At 41.8% G+C, this 22,469-nt stretch overlaps 1 protein-coding gene across 1 annotated transcript; it reads right to left on the bottom strand.

Moving 5' to 3' along the window:
* Positions 1-553: 553 nt before the first annotated feature.
* Positions 554-15,241, bottom strand: LOC140930234 (uncharacterized). The gene is made up of 5 exons (XM_073379904.1): positions 5,688-15,241; positions 4,782-5,193; positions 3,859-4,466; positions 2,444-2,555; positions 554-1,352 (listed from the first exon to the last, which is right to left on the bottom strand). Exons 1-5 carry the CDS (start codon positions 15,220-15,222, stop codon positions 1,271-1,273), a joined length of 10,749 nt encoding a protein of 3,582 aa, XP_073236005.1. The 5' UTR covers positions 15,223-15,241; the 3' UTR covers positions 554-1,270.
* Between the last annotated feature and the right edge of the window lie 7,228 nt (positions 15,242-22,469).

The following is a 22,469-nucleotide window of genomic DNA, read 5'->3' as shown; positions in this document are numbered from 1 at the left end:
TTTATGAAGTACCATACATATTTTGGCATTATATTAATGTTGAATCACTCTCAAGTCGAATCACTCTCAAAAAATTATTACAAAGTGCGATGGAATTATTACAAATTGCGACAGCTTAGTTTATTACAAAGTGCGATGGACCGTTATTACAAATTGCGACAGCTTTTTTATTACAAAGTGCGACAAGGTTTATTACAAATTACGACAGGTATTACAAAGTGCGATGGATTTATTACAAATTGCGACAGGTATTACAAAGTGCGATGATTATTACAAATTGCGACAGTACAGGTATGTTCGCAAGTTCGAGCTGCAAGCTCCAACGACCTGGAATAAAGGTTTGACACGATTCAGACAGAGCCTCCATTTCTCCTTCCGACTCAATAAGACCAGTGGCGGATCCACACCTTCCGATAAGGGAGGGGCGGTCACCCAGATTCTGAGAAAACGGGGGGGCCCGGTCTCAAAAAAAAAATTTTTTCGGCCCTTCGGGCCTCTCTTTGGTCTAAAACTAAGAGGGGGACCGCCCCCCCCCCGCCCCCTCCCCTAGATACGCCACTGAAGAAATCAGGAGACTCTGCTCGCCAACGAAGAATGAAGAAAAAATGTTTCAAAACCTTTAGTATCATTTTTTTGTGTAGCATTTTTAATTTTGCAAATCGCTGTCGTTGGATCATTGCCCCTGTTGTATTGGGGCCCCGGCCGTTCGTGCATTAGCTGGGCGTTGCTTTAAAAATTCAAGCTTACTTTACAACATGTTTCAAAGACATTCTCGAGATGATAACGCTAAGAAAAAACATTTTCACTCATAGATGTGACCGAGTTTCTTATCTTTCTCAGGTTTTAGTTCAAGGGTATCCCTTCCAGTTGCCCGTCCATGCCAGCATTATTGTTTCCTGCAACGTTTCGCAGTAGTACCTTAAGGGTGTTTCAGCCTGTTTTCTGATTCCATGGTAACACTTGATAGTCTTGATGTCATGGAAAACACGGAAAAGGCCACGGACAACAACTTGTTTACTTATGACAATGCATCTGATCCCATTATAACGGCACTGTTAGACAAAGAGTGACTGTACTACTGATCGATCAATTGATGATTACTAGAAAATGCTGCAAGCTTATATTAGCCACCTTCCACACAGTTCGTCATACTTATAGGTTGACTTATATTCCGGCCCTACAATTACTCTTAATTCCTGAGATATGGACAACAACAACTACATCTATTGAGCCATTTAAACTAAAAAGGGCAATAAAACGTTGCCCTCCATTAGCACGGACAACTTGCTCCATAACGGTTGGCAACCCAGACCCGACTGCTTGATATCACTCTTTTTGTCTTTCGTTTTCTCCTACGGAAAACGAAAAATATCGAGTCAGCTAACGTGAAGAGATAACAGACAATATCCCGATTTCTTCTAACAGGGAGGCTTCCCTGTTGCGTGACGACACTAAAAACGGCTATGTAGTAGGCTAGGGTTCCCGGACCCCCGGTGATACTTACCATTCACGTAGGAACCCGGAAATTCCGGTTGGAAAATCAAATGTTGGCAACTACTGTTTTCAGTGATAGCTACTTAGCAGTACTTTAACTTTCCATTATCTTGCTCTGGCACTTACTATCCTAGTTCTACTGAGGGTCATATTGCCTGCCTTGCTACTCCGAGGCCCGAGGGGGGAGGGTGCTGCCTATACGAGGAGGCTCTGCCCAAAAGGGCGACCTTTTTCCCCTGCGGGGTACTCCCCATGATGGCCTATACAGGGAGGCTCCGCCCGAAAGGGGTACCTTTTTCAGGCTTCAGGTATATGAAAGAGTAGGGATTTTACTAATTTAATTATATAAAAGGATAGGGAAATCTGTCATTTTGGTCTGTAAAAGGGCCCAAAAAGGCTAACAGATGAGTTTTATGGCTTTTAAAAGTCGAGAAAACGCTCTATTTTTGAGATTGATTCCTAACTAAAAGACAGTGCAGTTACAGCAGTTTTAAGGGATGCAAAGTTCTAAACAAGGTATGTGAAGGGGGTACCCTTTGTCAATAGAAGGTATACGAAAGGGGTACCTTTTTTTTGAAAAATTGGTATATAAAAGGGTAAGGGGTTGGACCTCGGGGCGGAGCCTCCCCGTGTAAACATTTGTTGAGTACCTGCTCCCCGGGGCTTTTTCAGGGTTCAGGTATATGAAAGAGTGGGCAAATTAGTTGTTGAAGTATATGAAAGGGTAGCGAGGTAGGGAAATCTGTCATTTCGGTCTGCAACAAGGCCAAGAGGGATAACAGATGCAATTTGTGACTAACAAAAAGTCGAGAAACGTCCTAGTTTTGTGATAAAAGGTATAGGAAAGGGGTACCTTTTCTGTCTAAAATGGAATATAAAAGGGTAAGGGGTTGGACCTTGGGGCAGTGCCTACTAGTGTTGTTCAGTACCCGCTGGCCTTGCTACCTACCGTGATTCTCTGCATCTTCTCAAACCCCAACGACCGCAGCTGGTAGTGTAATATGTAGTATAGCTGGTATAGGTGGTAATGTAGTAGTATCGGGTTGCCAAACGACAGTCGGCTGTAAAATAATGACAAATACCGTAAATGTACTAGGTTGTCTGCATAGTTCATAATACATTATATTATTGTTGATTCAAAATATTTCGTTGTTTCTGATTGGCTCCAATCCCCCGGCCTACTACGTAGGTTAGCCCGGATGACCCGATGTCACAACTTGGCTGAGCTAACCTACGTGGTAGGCGGTAACAACATCTATGCACATTCATTTTCAAGTGTTTGAAGGGACTTGTACCTATAGACCTTTCTCACATCCACATCGAGTCAGCCATAATTATAAAACAAGGAGCAATGAACTTAATGTTGTACTTCCAGCTGTGAGAACTGAGTTTGTGAAAAAATCAGTTATGTGTCGGAGCCAAGCAAGGACCTACAATGAGCTCCCAGGCTCAGCAAAGCAGTGCAAATCTTTACCACAATTCAAGAAGATGCTGAGGACTGTTATTCTGTAAGTTTGCTGTATAGTACATTTTTTAACTATCTGCCATTTCATGTTTGATTATATTCTCAGACCTTCTCATGTATTCAGCCTTGCGGAAGGCGTAAATCCTGTATAAATAGAGGTGAATACATAAATATTCCTCGTAACCAGTCGGCGCATACCATATTTGCATAATTTAAGCAATAAGCAACCGATTCGAAGGGTTAAAATAGCAACCTGGTTTCCAGGCAGCGAAGCGGCTTCCTAGTTCGGAAAATGTCGAAAGAGTTGGGTGGGCCGGAAGCTGTAAGAACAGCTCACAGGACTGGTTTAGAAAACAATAGATAGCCCTAACCCAAACAAAACTAAAAATGAACCCCAACTCGGAAACAATAGAGCTTCGGGCCAACAAGAACCTATCAAATAAGAGGTTCTAAAGAAGTTTTGGCCAACAGAAAGAGTTTTACGGCTATCTAGTCTGCGAACAGGCTCACTTTGTGCTAGTTTCTACTCGCGCTGGTAGCCTGCGTGGCAAGTGGGATGTTCCCCAAACTCGCACAAGGAGCCGGCTCGCAGGGTAACGGATATCCGAAGACGAAATGGCTAAATTTCTGATTAAAATTAAACGGTCGAAATGCAAGAATACGCTTAAAATATTCGATGGATGGCATCTACTTTTTGAGCATTATCTAGAAGAAAAAACATATTTTAAATTCCGGAAACCGTGCCGAGAAACAAGCAAATATTTTGAAGAGCGTCTCTAAGGAGGTAAGGTTGTTAGGAACTCAAAAATATTTTGAATCAATGACAAAAAAAATATTGCATTCAGCTTTTGTACAATGACAAAAATTGTGCGTAATTTTCGTAACGGGCTAATACATACCATAACAGCTACTTCCAGATTTATAGTAACACCGGTCGCAGTCACATCTATATGATCCCTGTGTATTGACGCAGTGTGAGTTGGACGGGCAACTGTAATGTCTTTCAAGACATTCGTCAATGTCATCACAAGAATAATGACCATGGTTTCTCCAACCAGAAAAGCAGCTGCAACGGTACGAGCCTGGCGTATTGACACACCTTGAATTGGATGGGCACCCGTGTGATCCTTGAGAACACTCATCAATATCGACACAAGTGTGCGCACCTTGATTCCTCCAACCAGATATGCAGTTGCATCGATACGAGCCCGCAGAGTTTCGACAAGTTGATTGTACCGGGCAAGCATTGGGCTTATCCACGCACTCGTTCACGTCTCTACATGTTGGTAGACGAGCATTTGATGGATCTGGGTACCATCCACTGTTGCATATGCATTTCCAGCTTCCAGCCGTGTTAACACAATAAGAGTTGCGATCGCAGCCGTGGATTCCACGACTGCACTCGTTTATGTCTGAACACTGGAACTCTGACACTTTCTCCCATCCTGGATTACACACACAATAATAACTTCCAAGGGTATTGACACATGTCGACGGATTAGGACACCTTTGATAAGACAAACAGTATTGACTTTTAGGTAGAAGCCAAAGACCCAGAAACTAAGACCGACAAAACTGAATTCGTAAAGAAAAATAACCAGAATAACGTGGTTTCTCTTAGGAACAACCGTTCACGAGATTTAAAGTGAGCTGATATGGTAAAGGAAGTCATACTGTGACGCATTTTGATCATTTTGAAAATGAGATAGGAGGCTTTGATTACTTAAAGAACGTGGGTTTGTTCTTAACAAATTTGTCACATTATGACGGTGATCACGTACTCAGCCCGAAAGGAAATCGCAGTATAACAAATCAATATTACCTGTCAATCCCTTCCGTGCACTCATCAATGTCAGAACACACAGGATGTTCCCCATGTCCCCGCCATCCTATATTACAACTGCATTTAAATCCTCCAGGGTAGTTGTTGCATGAAGCCTGTGGGTCGCACACGTTTGGATATTGACACTCATCAGTATCAATACAGGTTCTGCCATCAAAGGACCATCCAACAAGGGAAGGACATTCGCAACGGTAGGACCCAGGCGTGTTCACGCATTTGGCTGGTGACAGACACTCTTGGGAGCCAACAAGACACTCATTGGTGTCTTCACACGATGAAGAAGCATCGCTCCACTGATAACCGAGATGGCAAAGGCATGGTCGTAATGCACTTACATTTCGGCTGCAGTCACCATGAGGTCCACATATTTCTCCTTTTATAACTGGACATGCTGGAAATTAGTTCATAAACATGAACTTTCAGTGAGCACTAAAGTTGTATTAATATATGCTTCTTTACACATCGACTGGAGAATTAAGTGAAACGACTTCTTCCGCATTGGTAAGGCCATGCCTTACCTTCTTTGACTGTGAAGCTGAGAAACTATGACTGACGCGTTAGAAGCTATTAATCTACACGACACCTACCAAACACATCTTAACAGTGTCACCAGCAATAATAGTCAGTGGTCACCAAGCCACGTTTTCTGTCAGCTAAGAACAAAATAGTACTACATTGTTCTGCTGTCTTAAGTATTATACATGTATCTATACTGTATCTATTTTTCTTTATCATAATATATAATTTTTAACATTATTTATTTTTCTTAAATTAATGCAAGGTGTTTGTAATCAATGCGAAGTGGAGAAAAAATAACATATATACAAATAGAAATACAAATACAACCAGCAGTAAAATACAGTACAGGAAAATATCTATACTTACCTGTGCTACAGTTATATCCAAAATATCTGTCATCACAAAAACACGGCTGTTCCTTATATGTCAACAAATTGTCGTTACATAGACCATGACCGCTGCAAAGTTCCGCTGGAAAACAGATACTGCAGTCCAAGGGTCTTCTCCTCCAGCCATACGCACAATGACAAGTACCACTGAAGTCGCAAACTCCGTGGCCTGAGCAACGGACGTTTGGATTACATACTGAACAATTTCGACCGCTGTAGTGGCTGAGGCAATCGCATGATCCATTTCGCAAGCATTGGCCATGTCCGGAGCAAAATGTGTTTGCGTCACACATGGAACATCTACCGTATGGCTCAAACCACTGACGCTTCCATCCTCTGTGACAAGAACAGGTGTAACTACCTTCATTATCTGTGCAGTAGGAATTCTCAATGCACATGTGCAAACCAAGCGCACACTCGTCAATATTAGTGCAGTTTTGTCCATCACCTGTCCATCCTGGGTCACACGCACATTTGTAAGATCCAAGAGTGTTGTAACATGAGGCATGGTCCCCGCAAAAAATGGAGCTCTCTCTGCACTCATTTACATCAGAACATCTGAAACCATCGCCATAGTAGCCTGTGAAGCAAGTGCAGTTGTAGCCACCAATGTAGTTATAGCAAGACGACCTCGGGTGACATTCATTGAGAGTATTTTTGGAACATTCGTCCACATCTTCACACACACTTCCGTTTTTATGAAAGCCATCCAAACAATCACAAACGTAACCACCTACTATATTTCTGCAGAATGAGTTTTTGGTGCAGTTTACAAACGAGCATTCATCGATATCAGAACAGTTGGTTGGGCCGTCTCCGGCAAACCCAGGTTTGCATTTACAATCAAAGGACCCTTCTTTGTTTAAACAAGTGGCATTTGGGTGACAGGTGTTGTTCTCGAGGCATTCATCGATGTCATGGCAACTCCATCCGCCGTCATCACTTTTATATCCATGGAGACAAATGCACTGGTATGATCCTGCAAGGTTCTTGCACATTGCTTTGTCGGTGCAGTTATGCGTAAAGGTACTTTGGTACGTGGGAATGGTATGAGAACTAACGTTTACTACCGAATACCAAGGAATAGATATGACAGTTGTCACGTTGTTTCCAATTTGGACAACCTCTGTAATAGTCTCGACACAGTCTATTTTCCTGTTGTCACTATCGTCACAAGCACAAACAAAGGTGGAGTTAACAGCCTTTCCTTCAGCAATTGAACTGTTGTAATAGACACATGTTTGGGTTGATGCACAAACACCAGCTCTGCATTCCTCCAATTGTCCTTCTACAGTTTGTGTAATCATTCCTTTACATTCATCAATTTCGAAACAAGCATTTCCACTCTGAAAGAAACCATGATGGCACTTGCAGTCGTAACTTCCATCAACATTGACACAATCAGCGTTGGAATCACAAGATCCATAAAACTGAAGGTTATCGCACTCGTTGACATCAATGCAAGCTGTCCCGTTTTGGTTTTCAGTGTACCCCTCTGGACAGACACAATAGTGGTCTCTGCCAATCGAAATACAAGTCATGTTTTTGTTGCAAGTGTTATTGGTAGAGTCACAAGGGTTTACTGCATCGCAAGATGAGTTGTCTACGGCATCACATTTGCATTCATAACCGCCAATTAAATTTTGGCAAACTGGAGCGAATGAGGGGCAAATGAACGAACCCAGTTCGCATTCATCTATGTCTGTGCAAGTTCGTCCAGTATTTATGTACTGCCCAATACAAGAACAGACTTGCTGAAGAGCAACAGTGCCGTTTTTCTCACTTGAACGTGTGACATTGTTCGTCTCATTACCACACTGATATTTTGTACAAATCCTTCCTTTGTCTTCGAATCCAGGCATACATTCACACGTAAAACTTCCTTTGGTGTTAATGCAGGTCGCGAACATATCACAGTCGTCTAAACCAAGAACGCACTCGTCTACGTCCTTGCAGTCCTCGTTTGATGGGCCTGTGGATGTAAATCCCTCCTGGCAGGAACATGAATAATTTCCAACCGTGTTAATACAGAATTGGTTATCGCCACAAACGGAGCCATTAGCGCACTCGTTTATGTCATTACAATAAAAGCCATCACCTTGCCATCCCTGTGTACAGGTACACTGAAAACCGCCGATAGTGTTCGTGCAAAGGGCGTTTGCTTGGCCGTTTTCAGAAGAACAATTGTGTGTTTCGTCGGCACATTCATCTACGTCAACGCACAATGGATTAATATGATTTGAAGTACATCGCTCCGGTATAGAGAGGGATGAATTTTCGCTTTTTCGCCACCCATCTTTACATTCACAAGAATAATTTCCCTCACTGTTTACACAGTCTTCGTTTGCACAACATGAATTTGAATTCATTTTGCATTCATTAATATCTGTACAGTTGTAACCATCACCTGACCACCCAGCTTGGCAGTTGCAATTATATGTTCCAGGTACATCTATACAATTTGCATGAATGCTGCAATTATGATTTTGCTCTTTACACTCGTCAACATTCTCACAGAAAACGCCATTACCCACCCAGCCTGGATTGCAGTAGCACTCAAATGTTCCATTACTGTCAACACATCTCCCATTTCTTGAGCAAACGTCACTTCCGTTAAAACAGTTTCCTCTGTTTACACAGGAGAATCCATCCCCATAAAATCCACTATTACACTGACATCGTACAAACGGTAACGATCTGTTCTCAACAACACAGTGAGCGTTTTCGTCGCAGATGTTTAAATGTGACTCTGCTTCACAACCTCCACAGTCTAAACCGTCAAAATGACAGAGCTTTGAATCGCAAGCGGGATCGCAAGATCCGTCACGAATCGACGTAATGGTACAACCAGCTGAACATGTACAGTCCCCACCGTCAAAGTCGCAGATTCTGCTGTTACATGCAACATCACAATGTCCATTACCAATTAAATGCTTTGGGCAATTCTCAGGAGGGCACATGCAGTCATTTCCATCATAATTGCAAGGTTCCACAAAGCAATCGATGTTGCAAATTCCATCTCCCAAAGTTGAGTTGAGGCATCCTGGAGCACACATACAATCATTTGCGTCAAATGAACATTCTTCTACTTGACACTGTTGCTGACAGGTTCCATCTCCTACCATGTCCACTTCACATTCCGGTGCGCATTCTTGCACGGCGGGTTTGGGACAGTCACCGTCGTCAAATCCGCAGGCCTGCAAGTTGCAAACAGAATCGCAAACTCCGTCGCCTCGAAAAGTAGGAAGGCAACCTTTAGAGCATGAATCAATTGAGCTCGTATAAATTGTACAATCTCCGCCATCAAAGTTACACGCAGGTAAATTACACGACAAGTCACAAAATCCATTACCAATCATAGGAGGTGAGCACGCCTGAGGACAACTGCCTTCAACAATCTGGAATGCACAATCTCCATAGTCGTACATGCACTCCAAAATGTTGCATTTATCATCACACATTCCGTTGCCTTGCAGAACTGAGCTGCACGGGCAGATGGCAAGGCTTTCGCAATCTCCGTTGTCCCGATCGCATATTTCTGTATTACACTGATGATCACATATCCCATCTCCCAACATTTGAGATCGACACCCAGAGCTGCACTCCTCTTCGACGCAATCACCACCATCGTAGCCACAATTGCTGTTATTGCACATGTGATCACACGCGCCATCACTAAGCCATGATTTTGGGCAAATGCAAACGTCTTGACAGTCCCCTTTGTCTCCATCGCACTCGGGAGTATTACAGTCTGGGTCACAAACGCTGTCACCTATCCATGCTTCAGGACAGAGCGGTGTGCAAAACTTTACCTTGGAACAGTCGTCTCCATCCCAACCTACGCTGCAAACACATACACCCTCAATGCATGTACCGTGACCAGAACATCTGCCGGGACAGGTATTAAATTGACATTTTCTTCCCATGTAAAAGTTGTCGCATTTGCAACTGCCATTGGCAAAACAAATACCATGCCCCGAACACGAAGTCAGTGAGTCGCAAGTGCTCTCAACGTTCAGAGTTGGATCAAAATGATTCAACCAGCGGTAACTGACAGCATTACGCGGTATTACTAGGTGAAGATACGGTTCTTGAGATTGGGTGTAATTTGAACTTAGCGTCATATCTACAATCTGAGCAAACATAAGCTTGTTCAATCCAATTTGAAAGTTCGTTTGATTTCGCAGAGACGATGTTTTAATGTCTACAATATCGTAGTCAGAACCACATCTGCTATACGGAGACACGTTATGTACTCCAAGTTTAGTCAACTTCTGTGCCGTTAACAGAGTCATCTTCTCTAGCGATGTGTTCAGTGTTATCAAAGGGTTAATGAATTTGATAAAGTGACTCCTTTGACTTCTATATACAAGATAAGAATAAAAGTCAGATGTGTTGAGTGTTTCCACAACAATCCATTTAGCAATAGAAAAGACACTGAGTGGCCCACGTGCAACTTCCAGATTTTTCTCTCCAGTCATTTTCTGTAAATGGAACAATGTCCTTAAAGAAGCCGGAGAATAAAAATCATGAAAACTCTTTGGCTCTAGTGCGTAATCGGATTGGTTGAAATAAATGGATATGCATTCTCCGTTGTCGTGGTTACATGTGTCTGTGTTACATGCTTGGTCGCACAACCCATTGTAGAAATGAAGCACTTGAGAGCAGCCTGGGCTACAGGGAAGTAGGAATGCCATGGGATCTTTATATACGCCATCGTGTTTGACTTGTACGCTCACAAACGCTGGAAGAATTGAAACCTGTGGCAAGGTTTTCCCAATTTTTTGACCGCTCTGCACACTGGTGATATTATAGGGTCTCAAATGAGAGATTGTTACGGTATAGCCTTCCCACAAACTCTCAGGCCAGCCAGTGATTTTAATGGCGTCCTTTTCCATTTTAACGTTGCCAGGTATCGGCGAATAAATAACATCAGATTTCTGAACAAGCAGATCAACCCAGTGCGTTAACTTGAAACAGCCTTCCAATAGCATCCCAGAGCATGGTTCCCGAATATTCCAGGAGCATTTGCCAGATTCTAAACATCTTTCTCTACTTGTGCGTCCTTTACAGGCAGATGGGGACTCACTTTCAGGAGCTATTGACTCAAAGAGGCCACAGAAGCTGTCCAGTCCTGCTTTGTTCCTCGAAAGGCGAAGCATTCTGGGGAATACCGGATGAAACTTTAACATTTCACTATCGCTAATACATTTGTCATTTTGATTATACATCGGAACCGTCACAAGTGAATTGACTGCTCTAGTAAAAAGTCTCAAAAGTCTAGAGTTGGCCTTTTGAATATTTATGACATTGACATGCGACCAAACGGAAATAGTTTGTAGAGTATCGTTTTGTTTCGTCTTATAGACACAGCCCCTCTTCGAACAATCTTTCCCATGAAATCCCAAAAAACAGTTGCATCGACCAGATTCACATATTCCATTTGCACTGCATAACCTACCGTGACGTAATGGACACGTTGACGTACAAGTTCCATGGTACCATTCCGTTGGACTACAAGAAGCCGTTGATGTTGGTCCACGTGATAGGCCAGCGGTGCAAAAACCACTTTTTTCACCTTTACACCATCCGCATCCTGGTTGCAAGACACATTGAGAGCAATGCTGATTAAGGTTGCACGCGTAGGGGTATGCAGAGTCCAATAACTCCACGCTTTTATTCACCTTGTCATCTGGATTTTTCAGAATGGGCCTTGTTACGTTCCAAAAATAGCCGAGACAAAGTGATCGTATGGGTGACACAAAGTTCTCCCGGCTCGCTATGTGGTTAAATAACAGTGAAGAATTTACCACCATGGCCAGGGGTTCACCATTTTTCATTGATTTGAAAACGTTATAGAATACCTGGTACCTGGTTTTCCAACTGTACTTCACATCGTTCTTTGAAGGACAATAATAGTCGAATAAAACATTTGACAGCTTTTCACTGCCCGATGAATTTGTAATCGCTAAACCCAAAACGTAACCATCAACTGCACTATTAACTGTTGATGTTGAAAGTCTGTCCTGACACAATGTTGTACTTCCTACCGAAATATTCCAACTGCTTAAGAAGTCGGTCGTGTCAATTAGTACAGATGCAATCCACGTGAATGTTTCCAGTGGTTTTGAAATGTCTGGAAGAAACGGCAAGCGTTTATTTCCGCTTGGTAACGTTAGGCGCGATGCCAGTATCCCAGCCAAAATAGCATCGATCTTAATGTATGTTCCCCCGAAGATGTAATGTGATCTCCTATTCCCTAATTTTATCTCTTCACTAGCTTTCTCAAATACTGAATAGGACAATGGGTACATCAATGCCAGGTATTTCCAAATCTTATTAAGTCGAATCTCTCTATTTCCAAAAAGCGAGGACTGCTGGAGAAACCATGCCAATGACGTAATTTCAGTTAATTTTTTCCCAGGAAATGCTCTCTCCAGCAACCACATGTCACAATAGAGCCGATCACAAGGGGTTGAGGAAATGTTCACAAAAAATGTCTCACTTATGCTGCTGACAAAATTCCAAGCCGTTACATTTATGATGAATTCTCCTGATTGTCGATAATGATGCCTTACTAAGCCTCTCACATTGGTAAGTGAAGTGTTATCTCCAAAATCAATAGTAAATGAGACATTTGTCCCACTGGCTGAGGGATTAACTTTTACAGCACGGCATGCTCTACGATCTCCACTTATTTGAAGCTTAAAATTGGATACCGGCACTTGAACGATGACTATTTCACTTGCCGAGACACTACTTACGTTGTTTTTTGCAAATACATTTACCACATGTACTCCTGGTGAATTGAAAGTGTGTGACGCGACACCGTATTCACTAAATGCTCTGTTAAAACTGTATCTATATTTAGCATTTGTTCCTGATAGGATGAAAGAGGAAAACGAAACTGCTTCTCCTACTGCTTTTGGACTATCCGACATGACTGCAACACTTTTAATGGGCCGCTCACAAAAGACACCATCTCCTACCCACCCACGTCTACATATACATTTGAATGATTGTCCTTCTTGTCCTGACCGGATACAGGTTGCACTTGGATGACAGTTATGCTCACCAGTTACGCACTTTCCCTTTTTGAGGATGTCATCTAAGTGTGCCATCTTATCGGTTTTATCTTTCAAAGTCTTTTTGAGGTTTTCTGTTGAACGGAGTGCCTCCTTGCGCGCATCTTCATACAAGGCTTTCTTTATCTGTTCTCTTTTTTGCGCACTTTCAAGCTCTCGTTCCTTTTGCCTGACACGAGTTTTCTGATTGCTTTGATCTTTTTGGAGGTTTTTTTTTGCCCTTTCTTTATTTCGCTTTTCATCGGTAAGGGCATCACGTCGATATATTGAACGTTTTCCAAACCATCCTTTAACAGTTTTGATCACCTTTCCAGCAAGATTACGAAGACCTCTAGCAATTTCGTCCGCTATTTTCTGGGCTATCTGACTGATTCTATTAACGACTTTTTCAAGTGTCTTCGAGATGTTTTTAAAGACCCTTTCTGCCTCTTTGACAGCATTTTTAAGACGTATCACCTTTCCTGTAGCTTGTATCAAAGCTTTTCCAGCCTCTTTAAATTGTCTTTTGACTTTCTCTGCCACTTTTGAAACCTGTTCAACTGCTTTTTTAGCAGCCTCTACAGCTTTCGTAGCGACCTCTCTTGCAGCCTTAGCCGCCTGTGCTGCAGCTTTAACAGCCTGTTCAGCTGCTTGGGCTAATGCCTTTGTGGAGTCAGCGAGATTTTTGAGGAATCTTCCAACGTCCTTTATTAGTTCTCCTCCTACTTTCAAGCCCATTTTTAGCAAGTCTTTGACGAATTCTCCCGCGTTGCCAACAAAGTTCGTAAGTCCTTCTATAAATGCTTTTAGTAACAAACGAAGATCCTTTTGGAATAGATCTTTTATCAAACTAGGCGCTTTATTCTTAACATAATCTAGTAAAAGTGGAGGGATTCTCTCAGGTCTTGCATCTTGTATGTCAATTATTAATGAAGGAAGATCTATTTTTTGACCTAGAAAATGAAATGAAACCTTTAACGTGCTTCTTCCAGGAAATGAAATCCTCACATCACAATTAAACCCAGTGCTCAAAACAATTCTTCCCAAATCCCTTCCAAAGACTTTTATTTTGCCGAGATCAACTCGTAGACCAACGGCTATTTTCGCCTGTGCTTCAATGGCCATAGAAAGACCACGACGTCTAATCACAATGTTTAGTTTCGACCCCATGAATCGAGATGATGCCCGTACCAACGAGCTTGAAGGAGATTCCTTTATGTAAATGCGGCCACTGGATAGCGTCACACCCACAAACTGAAGACCTATTGCAGCATCTAGTACGAATACAAGGCCAGGACCAAAAACAGCTCTTACCCTTCCACCCAATTTAACGACGCCCAGAAAGTTAAATTTCAATTCGCCAAATACTACTATCATGTCTTTGGTAACAGTCACCTCACCCCTAAGGAGTGGTACATCAAACAGTTTTAGGTGAGCTTTTGCAGAAATCAGCATTGGATTGGAAGAGTCCTCCAAGTTGATCTGTGTGGCGGCTTCAAAGCTTATCTTGACCACCCTACTTATACCAGCGTTCAAACGCAGCGACAGACCAGCATTTCCAAAGTTCTTTACACGAAGAACAACGTCAGCAGAGAGAAGAAGTAAGTCAGCAGACGCCATTATCAATGCATCGTCTCCACTCTCCATCACTGGATACGGCCAGAGAGCTTTGTTTTTCTTTAGCTCCTCTGGTGATGAAGCTGCAAATTTGAGCAAAGACCATCTAAAAGGACCGATATTGAATGCAACGTCCAAAATACGATATTTGAGGGGAACAATCTGTAGCAGCCATATAGGCTCAAAAGTTTTCATGAAATTCATCCAACCAATGAGAAACTTCTTACCATCTATTGGCGGGACATTCAATGTAAGTTTACTTCCACCAGAGAACGCGGGTAGCTGAATCATAGTCAAGTCATTTTCGTGCGACAGTTTTAGGACAAGTAAACTGCTATTTGCAGCTTTTACGTCATCCATCGATAATAAGTAGTCCTTGGTTGTATAATACTTTACAAGACCAACCAAAAGAGCGGCAATTGCGCCCAAGTCTTTAAAATCAGGTCTTCGATGATATATTGTTAATTGAGCTTGGATATCAATGAGTGTCGAATATTTCACGGACAAGGGTGCAGCAAAAATCGGAATTGGCAGAAAACCCAGGATGACAAAGAAGCAGTCTTTGCAGATTATGTGTGTTTCCATATTCGCCGCGTTGATTAGCAGTGGAGTTTGTCTTGGAAGGCGTGAAAGAAGTATTACAAACTTAAGATCCCAAAGATATAATTCAGCGTCGATGTCAACAAATGGCAACCCGAAAATAGTTCCAATAGAGAATCGCCTGAAGGAGACTGCTAGCAAGTCACCTAAGGGACTCACCGGCATTGCCACATCTAAGGATTCTCCATTCTGAACCTCTAGACTTAATGTTAAGGGACCGTTCGGCGACATAGAGAGGGCTAAGGTTATCTCTCTTGGAAATTCTGGGCTTTTGAATCGATACATGCCCTTCGGTAGGTTACCGATATTACATCCCATTCTATTTAAGTTGCCTATTATGTCCGGAGGAGGCCACAAAGGAATGTTTGATTTGACTAGATTAAAAAGGAATGGGATATTCTTCAAGAAATTTCGCAGGAGAGGCAGTGTGATAGGAACGCACAGCGTGTCCAAGCCTTGAACGTCAATGATAGCAGAGAAGCCGTCTCTCGTATATGCAAGAGAAGGAAGTTTGAATGTGACGTAGGAATGTTTCTCACAAAGCCATGTAAAATCACAGGTATAAAGTTCGTTGTCCTTCTTGCAGGGTATCAGTTCATCCCTAATTGGCATTGTTTTTAGTTGAATTGACATACCTGTCTCTTCTGTTATCACAACATAAACCTTTAATGTGTCCTTGAATACTTTGAAGGGGAACATTTTGTTAAGAACATCGAATCCCGTTACTTCAAGGCTTACCATAATTCTGGGCTGTCGTGGTGTAACAAATATAATTTGTGGCTCTGAAAACTTGATGTTCAAGTTGCAGTCTATGCCAGCAAGTTTCATATCAACTTTGGTGTCAAGGAGTTTCTTCTTAAGAGTTAGTATTGCAGATCGTGATGTTACGGTTACTAATCCCTCAAGATCACTGAAGTGTCTCTCTAACGGAATTCCGGTGAACGATGCTTTAATGGCTGCGCTAAGTTCCCAGTCCTTCCTTTGTTTTAAGTCGAGTGTCAGATATTGAACAGCAAGTCTTGCTTTAAAGTTATTGGATGGGTCAGGCACTGGCAGTGGAAAACTAAAACCGACATCAAAACCATTGATATCATATCGGACAGTGGCATTGAGTACGTCAAATTGAGGTTTGCTGAAACTGATGCTCAAGCTGTTCACTTTATTAAAGTTCAAAAAGGCGTCCGGCACGATGTTAAGAAGCTGATCCCCACCAATCAGAGTTGCCAAGTCTGATAAAGTTAATGGTTGCTCCTTAAGGTTTTCGATAGCTAGAACAACGGAGTCCTTGTAGACAGTGAGAAATGTCTCAACTACTGCCTTGCCAAGGCTGATCACGACATATATTGTAATCTTGACAGACTGCTTGGCAGTGAAAGCGTCCTTAATAAACAGCTTTATGTAAATACGATGAATTCTTATTCCAAGTGGAAGCGAGACGTCACTAAGGTTTGCCTCTAAAGCGCATGTTATGTTGAATATTTGAAAACGAGGGTTGGGATTGAAAGCGGCTTTAAAGTGTTTCAACAAAAACTTGTCTGCTTTTGATAGAATATCGTCAGGAAACAGTGCCTTTAAATCAAATCCACCACCAGTTAATTCAACAATATTAGCTGCTGAAAGATCCGTTTGCTGCGGGAGGATGTCAAGTTCCCACGCTTGAAATGAGTAATGAGGCATTGTTAGTACCCCGTGAATTTGAAGGACATTGGCCCCTTTTCCAAACGTCATGACACATGCCAATCGCCCAGCTACGCTCACTTTATTGGCGGTTGCCACACTAAGGTCAGCCGTTATGTCAGATATACGTAGCCAGTTATCAATAATGGTGACTTGGTCTTTTAGTGAAAAGCTCATTCGGAAGCTTTGGATCCTCAACTGCCTTAGAGGTGGTAACAGGCGTAAGTTCAAGAGTTTCATTGAAATTTTCAGTTTATCAAAAACTGGCGGGAAAAGGCCCTCTAAGCCGAAGCCACCGACAAGTTGTAAACCTATTTCTGCCAACGTTATCTCTGGAAATCCTGGGAATGTCAGTTTCAATTCAGGCATGTTCGGTATGTCTGGTGGGAATGGCATTCGCACAAAAATTGGTTTAGCGTTTAAGACAATAATTGCTTGTAGAGTTGTGTGAACGTTTCGGCCAACTCTCAATTCTAAGGTAATATTTTGGAACGCCAGTGGAAAGCCGTTCAGTTGCCAGTGTTTGAGAGCGGTTACTGTTAAGTTTAATGACTCCAAACGTGCTGTTGTAGGTTCGAAGTCTGCTCTTAATGGCCAAAGTTGAACGTCTCCAATGATATCTGAAATTGGTGCCAGTAGAGAAGGTGGAATCAGTTTACCGACCAACGGTAACGCTGCAATATTTGAGAGATTAAAAACCACTTCTTGTTGCAATTTCAAAGTGATCATAGAGTTCGGTGATTCTGGGATGTTGCATTCAAGTGGAAAAACTATTCGTTTTTTTCCGTTTACAAACTCTATGGTGCCAGATACGTCGAGCTTGTAACTTGGAATGTCACTGAGATCGTCAACGTGTAAGTTCATGGTAGGAGCGAGCAATGAAAAGGTTGACTGGAAAAACGACCAAGAATTGGAGAGCCTTATTTTAAGGGCAAAGGATTGCAGAAAATCAAAATTGTTGGAGAACTGTACTTTCGCAAACTGTACTGAGGACCTGTCAGCGACATTGAGGCCTAACAGATCAACATCCGGTAAACTTTTTACTCCTGGCAACATCTTTTTCAAGGCATCTGTTATTAGATCATTCAGCCCTTTGACTTCTATTGGGCGAACTAGACTAAACACTTGTCCATCGGAAGAGTTTGTCAGCTTAAGCACCAAGACTGTATTACCAATCGAAAGACTTCCCCTCAACGTAAACTGGTGCGGGCTCATAGAAACTGTAACATTCGAAATGGTAAGAGCTCCAATGCCCCCAAGATCCCAAGGGGTGGTCCGGACAGCCTGAAGGGTATGAATTTCGAACACCGTTAACATTTCATCGAAGGAAATAATCTGTTTTCGGAGAACTAACTCTGGAAGATACGATCCAAGGGAGGAAGGAAAAATGCTTCCTGATGCCGAAAATAATATACCACTAAGATTTCGGAAAGAAATACGTGGTCGTGCGTTTTCAGGAAGGCTGATTTCCAGTGATTGGTTTTTTGAGAAGGGAACGTTCAGCTGGAAAGGCATGCTAACGCTTCCCTCGACCAAAACGATCGTTCCTTCGATGAATAGGGCGAAAGACGGTCCGACGTCGATGTCAATCGAAATAGAAATATCTCTAACGCCAAAGAAATCGTTCAGAAGTTCCCATGAATACTTCCCAATAGCTCCTTTAAATGATGCTTTTTGAAGTGAAAGGCTCCTGGATAAATGAAATGAGGCCTTTTGAAGGGTAAAGCTAGATATGACTGATAGTTTGCTTCTTTTCAGACCTCTTAAAATGTCCTTGATTTTCTCTCTTCCAAAGAACGTTCGATAAACTTGCTGAACAAATGACGAAACTCCTACTATCGCAGAATTTCGGAGTTCTATTACTGGGTCTCCACCTGTCGGCGGCCAGTCAAGTTGGCATGGTAAGCTCACATTTCCAAGGTTGATTTCACCACTAACAAGAGTGTGATTCACAGTGTGAAATATTTTGATATTCCCGAGGTAAAAAAATGGAAAGTTCCATACTGTTTTTGGCGGCGTTTCAATATGCAGAGTGGTTGTTTTGAAGGCGCCAGTAAGCACTGAGGAAAATTCTAGTTTCAGTTTCGTGATCAGAAGCTGTGTAAGTAGCGTGTTTAGAAAAGAAGGAAAAGCACCACTTAGAATTCCTAGCTTTGACAACGTTTTAAAATCAACGCTTATCGTTTTTGTACCTTGAAGAGTCAGTGATATAGGGCTGGCTTTAGTTGGGACTTCGATCAAAAAAGGGAACTCTATCAATGGTGGATGTCCAATAATTGCTTGGCCAAAAATTTCTGCCTTGATATCTGCGAGTGAATTATGACGGGAAAGGGTTATTTTAGCGCTTAATGTTGAATTAAGCAGCTGTGTCGATAAGAATGCTCCTTTGAAGACGTTCCACTCACTTGGTAGTTGAAAGAGAACAATAATGTCAGCTAGCTGTAGGTTTGGTCTCATTTTATATCTAATGCGGAATTGTTTGAGACCGAATGAGTAAGACGAATTGTTCAGTCGCATGAAATCAATGTCTGGTCGGCGCTGTTTTAAGTCCTCGAAGCAAGAAAAGAAAGTATCAAGAGTTATTGATGCAGTCCGTTGCTTTCCTTCTCCCGCTGCTTCAAGGATTAAATAATCTCCACTAGTATCATTACGCATATTAACCGATATGTCTTGTCCACAGATGTTGATGGTGGCATGAAACGAGTTGCCATTTTCTGTCAACTCTAACGTTGCAGTACTAATGGTCACTTTTCCTAGGACTAAAAAGGGTCGCGTTGAAACCATTGTCACGTTAACAATGGAGATGTTAGAAAGCGCAGCAGCTAAGCGCAAATGTAACATTGGAACAGTGATGTTTTGAGAAATGCGACGGATTGCTTCCAAGGCCTTCATATTCATAAACGACGAAAGCAGTGGCATCAGGGAGTTGAATTCAACAACAGCACTCTTATCAACGACAGTGGTTTCCATAGAGCCACCCAGGTCGTCTGGAAAAATTAATTCAATGGGCAATCCTCTGTTTTTCAATCTGGATTCCACGTAATTTAACGATACCAAGAAACCTTTGGCTTTGACATTAGCTTGACGTCTTAGGAAATCCAATTCAATGTTTAGTTTAGGCTGGACAATTTTAAACTTCAATTGATGCAAAGCATCCCTTCCGGGAATGTTAAACGTTATTTGAACAGCCGATACGTTTCCTGCCTTAAAAGATAGCCGGAAAGTCTCCACGGAGAGACCGTAGTTACCAATCCCGACTAATTGCAAAGGAGGCAATAAACCATTAATCCCCACCTGACGCCATAGTTGTCTGGCAAAGTCACGTACATCTGGTATTGGCAGTCTCTGGCTGCTAGGCAACTGCATGGTTCCATTTTTGTCGAGTGGCCAAGGAAATGCGAGGGAAACCTTTACCCCCGCAATCGTCGCATCACCATGTTGTAATCCTGAACTGTGCAGCCGGCTGTTGACCAGATCGATGTTTACTTTACGCAAGGCTTCCGTGACATCAGACAGCGAGGAAAACTGCTTTTGACTGGTGACACGACAACAGAACAGACAACAAACCTGCAGTGGTAAAAACCAAGGAAGAAAAGAGTTGGCCCGCATTTTAACAGCAGACGAGTAACGAACTGTTGCATCGACACATTTATCAGTGATTTATCTTCGTTCACTATTTTTCTTGCGACAAAATGGAGTGAAACATAAAAATAACCTCTCAAAAGGTTAACAGAAAGTATAAATAACACAGCAAATACAATAGGAGGCACGGATGGACAAACTTGGAGAAGATTGAAACTTATTGAATATGTTACCACTAACATATTAGGCTAACAGTTCAAAGTTCACTTTGAAGCTGTGATTTTGTTATTGAAAAGTAATTTCTCAATTTCCATGGCAAATAAGGAAGAGTAATTACCATTAGTTTAGGGCCGGCTCAGAGATTTGTGCATTATCTTACGTTGGACCAGTACTTCTCCACCCTCAATCGGTTATTGCAACCCGAGGTCAATTTAATATAACTTGTAGAAATGTAATTTAAAAGTGTGGATTTTGTTTTCAGACTCTTAAAGAGTATCAACAATAGCTTCAGTTAAGACTGGATTACACTGGACAGTGGACGTGACGTTCAAGATCGCATTTGATAACTCATGCACCAATCAGATCCAGGTTGCTGTTATTACGCGGAATGACCGAGTCAGCCACACTGTAATTTTCAGGGAGTTATAATAACTCCTCTAGTGGGGCTAATTTAACTCCTTACAGTGGAGTTATTTTTCGTGGAGTTATTTTAACTCCAAAAAGGAGTTTAAAGAACTCTTTTTCAGGAGTAAAAGTGACCCCAGATATTGAGGAGTTAAAATAACCCCAAAAAAGGAGTTATCCTGTACCTAAAATTTTTACTCCACTTTCGGAGTTAAATTAACTCCAAAAAGAGTAAAAACAACCCATGTAAGGAGTACAAGTAACCCCATTTCGGAGTAATTTTAACTCCAGACTGGGAGTAAAAAGAACTCTTTTTCAGGAGTAAAAATGACCCCAAATTCGGAGTTAAATTAGGAGTTAAAATAACCCCAAAAAAGGGGTTATCCTGTACCTAAAATTTTTACTCCATTTTTGGAGTTATAATAACTCCCTAAAAATTACGGTGCAGCGTCTTAAATTCAGGAGCGCATTCCTTTCGTATTCTTTGGAGTCAAAAATTACCTTGTTTTTTTTAACTTTCCCGTATCCCGAGCCCATACCGAAAAAATTGTGTGATTTTAATTGGCTGCATCCAATCACGTGCAAGTCAGGCTGGATTGCACAACAGAGTAAAGATACTGCGTCAGCAAAGCTTACTGGTTTCTTGATTTACAGTCAAAAACCTAGAATGTCTAGAATTTATTACTTACGAAGTCGTAGCTCCCTCGGTCGCTTCGCGGCCTAAAAAGAACGCTCCGCTGGCTGAAAAACTGTTGAGGTCGACTTTTATGTAGCAATATGTAGCATGTCTATCAAAAAGCTAATTAAGAAAATGTTGTTAAATCGGGCAGCGGACGGGTGTTACGAAAACTAAGACCCTCGAAAACTAAGACCTAAGACCTAAGACCCGTCTTAGTTTTCGAGATTACGAAAACTAAGACCCCCTAAAATCAAATCCATCGAAATATGAAGTCAAATTGTAATCGAAATAGGCCTAAGCTGTCAAATTTTCCTCTGTCCGATTCTTTCCACCGAGTTTTAGGTCGAATTTAACGGTAAATTCAGGGGTCTTAGTGTTCGTAATTCCGAAAACAAAGACCCCTCTTAGTTTTCGTTATTACGAAAACTAAGACCCCCTTAAAAAGCAATCCGTAATATATATATGAAGTCGAATTACGACCATTCAAAAAATATCATTCGCGTGCTGAAGATCCGTCTTCTAAAAATTTGCAGACATATCAGCATTGATCAGTATTGAGGCTTTAAAAAGAGGACGAAAAGCCATAGACTACCTGCGTATAATTGTACACTGAATATATGCCTTACCCCGCCAATTGGTATATAATTTTGGTTGTTTATCCTTTAAAATCGTAAAATTGGCTTTCCACGTGCTGGAGATGGATTTTTGCCTTTTTGTCTCCGCGACCGTGATTGCGTCACCTAAAACAAACCCCAAGGGGTGTTTTGTTTTGATTGTTTGTTTGTTCTATTTTTTTTCTAAAACGCAAAATTTTCGAGATGATGCCTTGCTAGTACAGGAAGTTTATTCATTTATTCATGGTTTATTAAATAAGTGTTTTCAGCCAGTATCCCTCACAGACTATTTTCCTTTGCCC

Source organism: Porites lutea, chromosome 3, assembly GCF_958299795.1.
Source record: "Porites lutea chromosome 3, jaPorLute2.1, whole genome shotgun sequence".
In the NCBI taxonomy this organism is placed as follows: domain Eukaryota; kingdom Metazoa; phylum Cnidaria; class Anthozoa; order Scleractinia; family Poritidae; genus Porites; species Porites lutea.
This window is presented reverse-complemented; position numbering and strand designations above follow the sequence as displayed.